This window comes from Macrobrachium rosenbergii, chromosome 8 (genome assembly GCF_040412425.1).
Source record: "Macrobrachium rosenbergii isolate ZJJX-2024 chromosome 8, ASM4041242v1, whole genome shotgun sequence".
NCBI lineage: Eukaryota > Metazoa > Arthropoda > Malacostraca > Decapoda > Palaemonidae > Macrobrachium > Macrobrachium rosenbergii.
In genome coordinates, this window is record NC_089748.1 from 9,234,448 (window position 1) to 9,248,843 (window position 14,396).

Consider the following 14,396-nt stretch of genomic DNA (forward strand, 5'->3'; position numbering starts at 1 on the left):
GAGAGACGCTCTCTCAAATGTTAACGCAATGGTCATCGTCAAAAAAAGATGAACGCAGGTACGTGAAAACAGTTTTGCCTTGGAATACATATACACACGCACACTCTGTTATGGAGACACCTACTATATATGCAGTATATATACACATATATGTGTACATATATATATATATATATATATATATATATATATATATATATATATATATATATATATATATATATATATATATATATATATATATATATATATATATATATATATATATATATATATATATTTATATACTGTATATGATTATATGGCACTTACATAACCGTGGCTTATATATATATATACAAATATCAACTCATAAATATCGCTTAATATAAAATTCACTACATCTACCTCTGATTGGTCCATCACTGTCTATTGTTGTTTCTAAACTAAGAAACAGTTCGAACCCTGGTTAGTATAGGAGCCTTATCAATTATAATATTCATTGGGTGAAAGTAATTCCCAAATTTTCATAAATTGATATTAAACGATATTTGTGGTTTGGTATCTGTAACATTTATATGTACAGTATATATATATATATATATATATATATATATATATATATATATATATATATATATATATATATATATATATATATATATATATATATATATATATATATATATATATATATATTTATATATATATATATATATATATATATATATATATATATATATATATATATATATATATATATATATATATTTACGCCTTAACCTGGGGAAATGCTTACCATGAGCCAGTTATAGTCTCTAAATGAATGATTTCATTACTTATCTCTATTTTTTGTTATAAAATGGGGAAATTATCTGAGGTGAGGGCTCTACTCACAAGGTATTTGTAAGTAAACACGTTAGGGTAAGTTTAAAATTATGTGTATTTACATGAAAGGAAATATCAGAAGATGAAATGGACTAATCAGGCAGGCAAGGCCTGGGAGGTTAATTGTAACTGGGAAAACTTGAAAGTATATCCGTCGGTGTGACAGATGCTGACACAAGGCACAGTCAAGAGAGATTTCCACGGCTAACAAACCCCCTGTAAACGGAGAGATTCACGAATTAAAAGCCAGTAAGGACGCAGTAAAATGTACGTAGGACAAGGCGAGCAGAGAGGGTGCCAAGAAGCCTTGAACACACGATTTTGTGTAATTATTTAAACACAGGCATTTACGTAACACTGCCCTAATAAGGCAAGATTGATATGGAAACACTGGCACTTAGAAATGGAAATAGGAAGTTTATTACGAGAATCAAAACAGTGTGACTGACTGGAAGAACCTTTGCAACAAATCACTTTACCCTGTAGACAAAGTACCTTCAGCTTCAGCAAGGGTAGTGGCAGCAGAGGAAGGGCTAAGGGCTTCATTGGTAAGAAGACTAAAGGTCCCTACAAGATAGGACCACGTGGTAGGGCATGGTTCTCTGAAGGAGGTGAGAATGGGAGGGCAAGATGCGTCTCGCTCGAGTCCAGCAATGTCTCTCTCACTTGTTCCTTCAGTGAGACCCTTATATGGTTTCGGTCAGGGGTCAGGAGGTTATCCACAAGTAGATTGGGGTTGGTGTCGTTTCCTTAGGCGCGAGCATCATCTATGACTCAGTCCAAGCATTCGCGCCAGCTGTCCTCTCTTAATCTGCCTCCCCAGCGCTATTCCTGCCTCCAGCCAGGCTTAGGATCTGAAAGCAAAGTCTCCCACAGCGTCACATGTTCAAGAAGAGAAAGTTGAAAGGCGATTAAGGGAGGGGCCTATATTCCTTTCGCCCTTCCTTGTCAGGCAGTTCCCAAAGTGCACTGTTGTATTTTCCAGCTTTAAATGAAGCATTTGGTGGCTGGGATCCTTAAAAAAATATAATAATAATAATAATATATATATATATATATATATATATATATATATATATATATATATATATATATATATATATATATATATATATATATATATATATATATATATATATATATATATATATAGAGAGAGAGAGAGAGAGAGAGAGAGAGAGAGAGAGAGAGTTTCTGAAATATGGCACTATAAATCTACCTTCTTCCCTGTTTTTATGGGCAACTTGTATTAGACGGAATCCTGTTATAACAGCAATCATGTTATATTTATATATATATATATATATATATATATATATATATATATATATATATATATATATATATATATATATATATATATATATATATATATATATACATATGTGTTTGTGTATGCATGCATATACAGTATATGTATATATATATATATATATATATATATATATATATATATATATATATATATATATATATATATGATTTTCCCTGGTTTTCTGGATCTGTAGAGAACTTTAACAGGTCAGCAACGGAATTTTACACACTTGGCCTTGGCAATCTGACTTTACTGTTCAGGGAATCATAAAAAGAAAAGAAAAAAGGGATGTTTCATATGAGCTTAGAGCTCTACTTCATAAGGGAATGTTGCATAAACACTGGGGTAACTAAAGTAATTGTATTTACAATAAAGGCTAAAAAGAAATGGAAAAGTAAATAATATGGAGGCTTGCAAAGCCTGGAGTCCTTCCTACTGGAGACTTGAATGGTTGCAAGGCACAGCCCAAGAAGAGTCCACAGAAAATGGGTCCCTTTGCAAGAGAGATTTAAGAGTTACACGCCAGTAAGGGAAAATAAAAAATATACAGATGGGCCGAGACTGCACTGAGGGTGCCAAGGTCTTGAGGAATGAATGAACACTTAACACTGGAACACTAACACTTGAAATAGCACTGTGTGAAAATGGCACAATGGATACGGAGATGTACTGGCACTCAATAAACACTTCTAAGGGCAAAACGTCGTGGCTGAAAAGCCTTCACTTGTACTTTACTGTGGGGAGAAGTGGGTCTCTGGCGAAGAATGACGATGGGTGATTGCACTCGTGGCACTCTCCACTAGTTCACTTGGGAAGTCCGTCCACGTGGTGATGAAGGGACTGGATCTGCGTCAGGAGCTTCAGGTGGTGACAGTGGATGGGGGGGGGTGTGGCTCTCAGCGTTTTGTAGCGATCACCCACGTTTGTCTGGCTAATTACTAACTGCAAAGATCTCCCTGTCCTGGCTCCTTTTAAGGCATCTGCCGAGGGTAGGGGCCCCGATGTCAGGCCCGTATGGTGACTGTGCCCAAGATGTGTCATCTTCCAGGTGTCTTGACCATCTGCTTGCATCTCCCCAGGTGTCCTGTGGAAAGACAATTCAGCGCGATCACTCTGCCTCATAGAATGGTTGTTTTAAGCAGCTTAGTTCATTTAAGCTGCTTAAGGGAACGGCACTCAACCTCTCATCCTTGCCCCTATTTGACCATGCCACCCAAGTGTCTGTCCCAGGTAAGGAAGGGACAGATGAAAATACTGATAATGTTCTTAATGGTTGGCTTTTAGTGACTTCAAATTATAATATATATATATATATATATATATATATATATAATTATAATATATATATATATATATATATATATATATATATATATATATATATATATATATATATATATATATATATAATCATATAATTCATAAATATCGTTTCTGTACCTTGTGAATAACTGCCATCTAAGAGACTATAACTGATAAGTGCTTCTGTCCTAGCCAGGACTCGAACCATGATGTTTAGAAACAACGATACACAGTGACTTTAACCACCTGGTATAGTGAATTCGATATTGGTTTCTGACCGAAGTCATCTACTTGGCATCAAGAGTTGAAGGTGAGGAGACAAAGCACTCAATCCCCCAACCCCAGCCAGCATCCCTCTGCTTATAATTTCTGTTGTTCCTCCTGAGCGAGGCCACAATATCCAGTTGTGGATGTAGCCTTTACATAAATAGGTGCCAACTTACAAGGTTGTGAGAGATCGTACCCTGAGCTCAGGCCCTAATCCAGATACTTCCAACTGGACAAGCTGTACCTGGTACTCACTTCTGGGCAAGTACACAACTCCCTGAAGCTATATGCATACCCCAGTTGCCTGTAGTACATACTTGTAAATATATGAATATATGTGCATAACAACAAATACAGTATACTGGATTCATTTAGACATTTACTTATTCCCAGTTCTCTATACTGAACTGCACCAAAAAGTCAAAGTCAGCCCATACCATCTAACGGAGCTGAGGTCATGTTGTGTAGAGTAACATGTATATAAGCCGCTGAATAATCAAGTTGGGTGGTGGGCTGTTTGTACCCATTTGAGGCTGAGTTAAGAACATTTTGGTCATTTTACCCATGTGGAAACTGCCATACTTAAACCTAAAACCTGAGAGGTAAAGGTGGATTAAGCACTCAGACAGAGTGTCCACTCCTCTGTATTTACCCTGCATTTTCTTTGTTTTCACTTCTTCTAAATGCGACTTTGAGTAACCTTTGTGGCGTGTGTATGTTTGTGTGTGTGCATATTATTTGTTTGTATATATATTTATATATACACACACACATATATATATATACACATATGCACACTAATTTAACGTCTAAAACGATAGAGCCTATAAAGAACTACAAAAGAAAGGCATGGTTGACCCTTTACAAGTATACAGATGTAGAGATTTTATAAGAGATAACCTTTTGTAATCTTTTAATTGCACTACCTATCCCAGAGTAAAACTGCCTCCAAACTCCCTAAAAGCCACGTTGATCTTACTGAAATATTTCATCGGGTGTTGAGGTCACGTCTCTAAAGGATTGAAGTTCCAGCTTGTATGATCAGGATTTAACTTGTGTCATAAAGCACCCCCTTACGGGGATATTGTCTGTAATATGGGTTAGACAAATCTTTATCTCTCTTACTGTCCCCTCATTTCTTTCATCCCTCTATATTTTCTGTCCAATCCCTTATCAAACTTCACTTCTCGCTGTCTCTTCCCCTGCCAACTCGCCGTGGGCCAGCGTGGCATGGCCCACACTCCCCCCTAATGATTTACAACCACAAATGAAATTCGGCCATTCCTGTTGGGTCAGCAGATTTAAATCAAGGCCAACAAGGCAGTCTGATTTGGGTAGGGACTGTGTGCTGTAGAAGAGACTACCCACCCCCAAAATAATGCTCAACATTGCTACATACAATGTAAGAACCCTCTCTGAAGAGATACACTTGAGCAGCCTCGAAACAGAGATTAAAAACATCAATTGGGACATTATCGGAATCTCTGAGATGAGAAGACCGGGTGAGAAAAATCCAAATGCTTAAAAGCGGACACCTGCTTTACAACAGTGGCAAGGAAAGCAAACAAAATGGTGTTGGGTTTCTCATAAACAAAAACTTACAGAGCAACATTGAGAAGTTCACAGCCACATCTGACAGAGTAGCTAGTGTCACTCTTAGAATTTCAAAACGGTACAGACTAACAATCATACAGGTATATGCTCCAACATCGGTGTCATCCCAGGAGGAACTGTATAACTTTTATGATGACCTATATACCACTCTAAATAATAACAAGCCCATCACAACATCATAATGGGGGATTTCAATGCTAAAATTGGACAAGTGAAAGAAGATTGTGTTGGCAAATTTGGATATGGAGAGAGAAATGAGAGGGGAGATGACTTGATCAATTTTGCTGTAGCACATGACTTCAAGATCATGAACACATTCTTTGAAAAGAGTGAAAACAAGAAATGGACATGGCAAAGCCCAAACCATGAAACACGAAATGAAATAGACTACATACTACATAATATAGTTAAAAATGTTGATGTCCTGAACCAAGTCAATGTAGGCAGTGATCACAGGATGGTAAGATGCAAAATCCAAATCAACACCAAACAAGAAAGACAAAAACTATTCTTCTCAAGACCAGAACATATCAAAATACCTGAAGCCCTCAAATCTACATTCCAGATAGAGTTAAAAACTGCTACAAGATTCTTGAAAATTTAAAAGACCAAAACAGTAATGAAAATGATCTTGAAAACTTGAACAATTATCCCATTGAAAGAAGTAGCAAAGAAGCTCCAGGACAGAAAACCCTCCGACAACAGCAAATTCTCTGAAGAGACAAAGAATCTCATGAAAAAATGTAGAAATCTCAAAATCACTGGGGTGTTAGAAGAAGACGGATCCCTTACAACCAACCATGATGGAATAGTTCAGCGAGCAAGAGAGTCCTACTAAAAGCTTTACTCCTCAGAGAGACCCCGTTACCATCTTCGCAAAAGAGAAAATCAACACCTATCTCATGACTTTACAGAGATCACAGCATGCAAGGTGAGACTTGTTATCAAGCAAATGAAGAAGGGAAAAGCACTGGGACCATATAACATCACATTGGACCTAATAATAGATACTGATGAGCCAATCCAAGTCAGACTGGCGCGACTATTCAATGAATGTCTGAAGAAGAGCAAAACACCAGAAGAGTGGAATAAAGCCATCCTCATTCTACTCTATAAAAAAGGTGACCCAGGGACATGAACAACCAACGACCAATCAGCCTCCTTAATGCTATTTATAAGATCTACACCAGAGTTATGACCAATCGAATTACAGGTAAGCTTGATGAAAATCAGCCAAGGGAACAAGCAGGCTTTAGAAGAGGCTACACAACAATTGACCATCTAATGTACAAACAGTAAACCAGATCATTGAGAAAACAAACGAATATAAAATCCCACTAATAGTAGCACTTATAGATTACACCAAAGAATTTGACTCAGTCGAAACTGAGGAGGTCATGTCAGCTCTGGAAGAACAGGGAGTTCGCTCAGTTTACATCAATGTCCTCCGTCACATCTGTGACCATGCAACATCATTTACTCGCCTCCACAAGGACTCAGAACCATTCCAGCACAAGAGAGGAGTCAGACAAGGTGACACAAGCTCACCCAAACTGTTTGCTCCTGCCTGGAGAGAGCTTTCCGACAACTTAACTGGCAATAAAAAGGAATAAGAATAGATGGAGAATACCTGAGTCACCTAAGATTTGCTTCAACAAATGCTCACCGAGCTAAATGAAGCAAGCAAATCAGTAGGCCTCCACATGAACTTCCGTAAGACCAAAGTCATGAGCAATAATTGCACTGAAAATGCAGATGACATACTTGAAACTGAAAATCAACAAATTGAGGAAGTGGACCATTACATCTACCTTGGACAACAAATCTCTCTACATGGCGCCTCCAGAGCGAAATAAATTACGAACAATGCAGAGGGCACATGAGAGAATTATGCTAGATCTAATTTGGAAGGATAGAAAAACAGCTAAATGGATATGTCAAAAAACTAAAGTAAAGGATATCCTTGAAACTATTGTAAGGGACCGCATTGCGATCCTACTGGCATGTGTGTGTGGATCATCCAACAGACAAAAACAAGACAAAGCATCCCGCTTTCTCTCTCCCTCCCGTGCGTCAGCTGGAGGGGACCACTCGAAGGAACGCAACTTCTGCTCTACAATATTTCTGTCTGTTTCTCTCTAACCATTGTTGTCTCGATTCATGTACAATCACCACTACTTGCATTGCCATGCAAGCATTCTAATCATGTACTCATGATGTTCCACCGAATCTTTTGTGTCAAACTGAGTGTATGTTTCTGTTTGTGAAGACGCCAAACGTCTCGTCATTTCACATATATTATGCTACTGCATTGTATTCATTACTCTGTCTCGAATCTCATGCAAATATCCATATGCGGAATTTCCTGGCCTTTCCATTGATATATGTTTTATAATTGTACGTTTATTATGTCTCTCACAATCGCCATCTGTTTGTCTGTCGACAAACACAGATGTCTGAAACATTACCTCTGTTTTGCCCTGTCTGTGTGTAGAAACTACTTTGCGGCTCGCACTAGCCAATAACAACTTCGAAGATTCTGTGCATTCATTCAGTAAGGAACCACCAATAAACTAGACAACACCCAGTCATTATGTCACTCAATACTATCCTTACACCATCAGTAAGCTCAAGTGAAACTGGGCGGGGCACATTGCCATGATGACAGACAACAGATGGATATCACGAACAACCTTCTGGACGCCCCGAGGATACACAAGAAACCGAGGAAGACAAAAAACCCGCTGGCGAGATGACTTAGACCAACATAAACGACAGTGGCACAGAGCACCGGAGGACAGAAATCTGTGGAGGAACCTGGGGAAGGCCCCCACATCCAACAAAGGACTTTTGAAGGCTGAAATGATGATGATGATGATTATAAAGCCATAAAATTCTTTTGGTCTTTCACCTTCGTCTATATATAACAGCGTTTTGCATATGTACATTGTCATTCATTCTACTCCCCTGTAAAGAAAGTACGCCCAGGCATGCTCTTCCTGCTTCAGCCATGGAAAAAGCGGAAAAAACTGAGAGACGTGTTCTCCCTGCTTCTGCCAGGTCAGTCACATACGACGTTCACAATTACTTTGCGAGAGAAAAGATAAACAATGGGCCCTTGACCGATGTGACGAGTTTACGATCGGGCATGCGGAGCTACCAATATTACAAGAAGGACCATGGAAAGAATCATCTAGGAAGGGAGAGGTACGGAAGAAGAATTCGGAGAACCAGCGTTCAGTGGATCTAAAGTCAGATGCAAAGCATTTATAATAAGAAGGACAAAGAAAAAAGACAGAAACGAAAGTGTAGTTGGAGAGATTGGTCTCGCATCATCCAGTACAGAACTTAATCCGGCTTTACTATAAGCTGATGAGATTTTTCCCTTGTCTACAAGGGAAAATGTCCTAAAATTTTAAATTCAAATATGAAGCATTCTGATGAGACCTCCTGTCATCCGCCTTGACATTTTGGTTTGACTATAGTGAACCTTTACCGTCAAAAATTACTATGATATAGGATATGGTCGAGACGTCAAAAGTACCATGAATGCAAAAAAATTATAAACTTCTAACATTTCAGGTATGACATAATCCTGTACCAGCCATATAGCCTCCGAGAGTTAGCAGTTGCTCACTGGTACTACAAACAAGGGCTGCAACATATGGAGAACGTCCCTCTGTTTCCGGAGAAATTTCACAGGTAAGATTCTAGATGTTTTTCCCTAATCATCTTATTCGCTGACACCCGGCAATATAACAACCCCTAAGCTACCACATCCCACACTTCATTTGCGAAATTAGTCGTCATCCAACCCATCCCGAATAGCTCGATCTGGCAGATGTACATTTCCCTCTATGTTCTGTTTGTGGAATCTTATCCAGTTTTAGTTTTTTTCCTGCTTCGTATAAGAAACGGGTTCAATCACTCCTCTGTTCCCCGTATTCTTTAGAGCCATGCCTTTAGTTCCCATTCAGCTGGCTTTTACGTTAAAAAAAATATGATTTAAAAGACATTCAATTCATTTCGCTATCGCTGAATTATTTCTAAGCACAAATTCGTTTTCATTATTGGACAACCTGTCAATATTTATTTTTCGTCTATTCAGTGAATATTATACTAAATGTCGGAGTAACAATTACTTCCTTGTCGTAAGTTTGACAAGTGCTACTGTAAGTAAAAATTTTCAAAGGTTTCTTCTAACCACAGTCATTTTGATAATATATATTATCTTTAACAAAATTAACCAGTTTAACAAGCCTTCATAATGCTGTAATCGTCGAAATAATAACTCATCCAATCTAGTCCACGTGCGTTGATAATAAGAATTTTCAACCAATCATCATTTTGCAATATTTCCAAATTAAATTCTATTAAGTTATATTTGATATGCTAATGTTAAACTTTCAAGTGATCATTATTTTTTTCTTAAACGGCGCTCCATACATTCACTACAAGAAATCTTTAAAGAAAATGAGTCTTGTACAGTAATTTAAAGTATTTCTGTCCAACTCCATAAAATTCTTATTCTTTTATATTTTCTTTAAAATAATCGTTCGTGAACAGGATCTGAAACAAAATGCTCTATCACAATCAATGTATAACATTTAGTTTATAACATTTATTATCACTAATCATTGTAACCATAGTTTTCAGTATGATAAAATATTCTGAAATGGAAAGACAAGTGTTCTTTAATTCAAGTCTTTACTTCAGTATGAGTATGATTCGTCGCAACTGATTCATGAGAAGTATTCATGACAGTCACCATCATGCCACACCACAAGAAGCTAACCGAACAGTCAATGCTCTGACTTATTCCTGCAAATCCTTCAGCTGTAAGAGTTGTTTCCAGTTATGTTTTCATCGTTTTGTATAATCGTTCCACCTTCAATGTCCGGTTTGTCTCGCCCTTCCGGATTTTAGAACTTCGTCTTTTTCTTTCTATTTCATTATGCCTAAACATGAAGCATGATATGTTAATCGTTTCGTCAACGTTCGCGTCGTCAAAGTCCACTCCTGTTTTTCTTCACGATGTGAACAACGGACTCAAGAACCGTTATTATTATTTACGTAAAACATTCACAAAGACCAAGATTCCACAGAGTAGAATGGTATCGCGTGAGAAACGGAAATAGAAGAAATAAAGCTAACGAATGAACACGACAACAAACGAATAAATACATACATATGAAACAGCAATAAGTTAAGAAACACTATGGCGAAGGTGCATGGCGCTTTAAGGAGGTATTGCCGCCACTTTTAAGTTGAAGACCATCAACACCAGTCATATTGCCGGGAGCCATTTCAAAGTCTTACAAAAAAAAAAAAAAAAAAAAAAAAAGAAGACTACTGATACCTGACAGCGTGACAACCTGGCACCTCAGATGAGTGTGGATGTTATCCAATAAAAACAAAGTCGCTCGCATTAGTTCTTGGGGCACAGGCAGTAACGGAAATATATGACTGAGATGCCCAGCGCTATGACACAATGGACAGAAGTGCCCTATGACTCTCAGGCTTCGACCTCAGTTAAGGTTAAAACATCTGTTAAAGCTAGACCAAACGCATTACAAGGAATAGGACTGGTATCTCTCATCAGCATTCCAGAGGTGACTTGCCATGAGGATCAGTAACGCAAGCCACTTTGCTTCGCATAGAAGTCTCAGTGGTAAATAAAATGATGTCTTGAGTTCAAGGGATTATCCCAGGCACATCATTTTTCCCATGCTTGAAATTTTTTGGCGTGACGATAAATAAGAAGCCGTTTCTGCTGTGCATAGCCGCAATCTTACCCCGCGAAAGTGTATCTTTTGATGGTGGATAAATTAGGTAAAAGACTTCGCTTAAGGCTTATTTCCAGAAATAGGTTTGTTAGCAAAACCAGGTCACACTCATATATTATCAAAACTTATTAAAGGACAAAAGTTTAAAAGCACGATTATACACGGATATTTCCAAAGATTACAAATTAAAAACTCGTATCAGACAAGTTTTCGTTCATATCAATAAAAACCATCACCTGAGAAATGTAGCATTCATAAGAAAAAAAAAAAAACTGTAATGTGTGTGTGTGAGAGAGAGAGAGAGAGAGAGAGATCGTAAATCGTGACCATATGTCATGTCTTTCTCTCCAGTCTTCTATTACCACAATTACCTTGGCTGAACATAACACATTATCATCTTCGTGAATAATGTTCACTAACAATCACTCCATAGAAAAGAAAAGAATACATTCTTACACGATACTTTACATCGCTCACTTCTTTCCCAAAATAAAAACTTGGCATTCGAATGGTTTGTTATTAAAGGGGACTCAGGAAATAACGTTGATATTGCAATCTTGAGTGATACGTTATCCTCACATCAGCTTTTTGTAGGATTTTCGCTAAATCAATTTAGAAATCTGACACTTTGGGACCACGCCCGCACTTTCTAAAATTCAACCTTGGGACAGAGAAAGGCAGAATTGGTTCATTCTTTGTTATAGTACATCTTTTCTTTTAATTCGAGACGTTTGATTTACTGTATTGAAAGCAAAGAGTAATAACAATAATGGCACAATTATTTCTCTTGTAGAATGTAAAAACTACGGTTCATGCTATCCACAGATAATATTCCTTTGATGTATGGACAGCAAAACCTAAAATATAGTGTTTTGTTAGTAATAGTAATATTAAATACCTAATCCGGTTCCGTACAAGAGAAGATTTATTAAAAATCATACGGCCCCAGATGTCTTCCAATCGCACTTTTTCCTGTAAATAATAGACAACCCTATGTACATAGGGATCTTACCTAGATAGTGACCCCCTAGGGTTTGCGGGGGTCGTTGTCTAGGACTAATATTTCTTGAGGGTCATTATCTTTATGATATTTACAGTCTTTTGTTTATGATTTTACGGTAATCCCCAACGGCCTTGCCCTAAACAAGCCGCAAAGGTGGATGCATGCCGGGTTAAAACCCGTGGGGGTCACTATCTAGGAAAGATCAGTACATGGTTTGTGAAAATTACTAAGAATAATGTAGCAACAGACCCAGAAAGAAGCGACAAACCTTCGTACAAACTGATGAACTTATCGCCCCAGAAATATGGCCCTCATAAAAGTATACTTCAACATGGACTTATCAAAAGACCAGATTACTGTCATAGCCTCAAAACTGGGTCTACTAAATTATTTGCTAAAGGAGTAGCGGGGCTAAGGTAGAAGGCAGTCATTGGCTACCAAGAACTGAATATGACAAATGTGTTATGGGGCGCATGGCAATAAACTGAAAAAGATGATTAGGCGAAAATTCCTGTTACCTCAACTTAAAGCCGAAAACGTAAACATATACTGTAGTAAGAGCACGGGACAAATATTACTAATGGAACCAAAATGCAACAAAAGGAGCTCAGAATATACAGTACCTAGCATAACTGAGAAGTTTCCCACAAATGTAAAAAAGATGCAAAAGGAATGGAGATGTTTAAGAAGAAACTAAACGCATGTCCACTGAAAAAGTTATGATGAGGAGGAACAAATTTTTAAAGAAAAGTATAAACTGTAACTAGCGCATAAATATAGTCCATAGTCCGCCGACTGGACCAAATAACTGCCGAGAGTAAAGCCCCCGAAAGTATTCAAGGATAATAATGGCACATAGCTGATGATACATGTGGCCCATGTCCTAAGAGTCCGGCTAGATCTTTAGGGGAACCTGCCATCTTCCAAATCACCTAACTTGCTACTTTTTCAGTTATTGCAGAATATCGATACCATCACAATGACAAGCAAAAGTAAAATGAATCTTTACGGAATATCTCATAACGTGCAAAAGGAAGCTTTTCAAGCAATGCCCAAGGATATAATGGATGTAATCTTCTGGCTACCATTTTGCAATGAAAGGATAAAAAAATATTACCCCTTTGAAAGGTAGGACAAACGCTTCTGCACGTGCTCAGTTGACTTTCTTAGGTCAAGTCAACCATGTCTCGAAAAATATCGTTTAGGTCAAATGGGCGAGAACTTTCATTCTCGAGGCACCGGAAAGGGGTCACTGAATTACGGAAGTTGCACTGACAGGGAACTGAGCAACGGTGAAATTTTTTCAGTTATAAGAAAAAATCTAAAAAGAATATCTTGCCATTGCAGAATTAGCGAGTAAATAGAACACGTACTGATGCGAAGCTTTACTCATCACAAAGTGTGTTTCCTCGGAATCTGTAGATGTAACTTCGGTACACTGTTCATGTCTTTAGACCGATCGATGTCAGTACATTGAATTTCCTCTTAACTCGACTGTCGGTTATAATGATTAATTTCCTTAGCTATTCATTATGGTTCAGAAAGCAACAAGACAAATTACATAAATACCCTAGTTACGTATAACAGCCGTATTAACTATGAATCATGATCAATTAGAGGTTATTCAACGAGAAGGTATCAAGAGACTGTATATATAGCGAGATAGTTTTGTTCCGAAAATTCCCGACAAATTTAGGGGTTTACAATAACTCTTATGACTATTGTTACCAGAAATTGGAAGGACGCAATACCCTTTCATAACCTCTGAAAAGCCTTGGACGGACGTTGTAAAGATCCGCAACCCCAGAGTACCCATGTAAAGATTGGCTATCCTCAGAATGAACTTGTTAACATCAGCCACCCCAAATATTAGCTTGTTAAGATAAACAACCCTCAGGTACTCTGGGGTTGCTACAACGTTCTTACTGAACACGGCGAAGGGACATTCCATTTGGCCGACAACAAACAGATGCACCGCCAGTATCAGAATGAGCTTGTTAACATCACCCACCCAAATATTCTTGTTAAGATAAACAACCTCAGGTATCTACAACGTCCGAAAAGCCTTCCATTATCTAAGAGAGGCATTAGGTGAGGTGATCTTGACTGCATTGCTTCATTATATTATAAATGCTATTATTCAACTGTTGAATTACCAGTATGATACAACATATGGCTTAAGGTTTCTTTCCCACGAGACAGCCCGCTATTCTTTGGCAGCACATGATTATTAGATCTATCC

The 14,396-nt window shown here is 37.8% G+C and overlaps 2 protein-coding genes across 4 annotated transcripts in view; one reads left to right on the forward strand and one right to left on the reverse strand.

Annotated features, from left to right (window-relative positions):
* Positions 1–14,396, reverse strand: part of LOC136840591 (synergin gamma-like) — a 244,305-nt gene that overhangs the window by 221,177 nt on the left and 8,732 nt on the right. The gene's annotated exons all lie outside the window — the stretch shown is intronic.
* Positions 5,547–6,978, forward strand: LOC136841049 (craniofacial development protein 2-like). Its single transcript, XM_067108104.1, has 2 exons — positions 5,547–5,825; positions 6,670–6,978. Exons 1-2 carry the CDS (start codon positions 5,547–5,549, stop codon positions 6,976–6,978), a joined length of 588 nt encoding a protein of 195 aa, XP_066964205.1.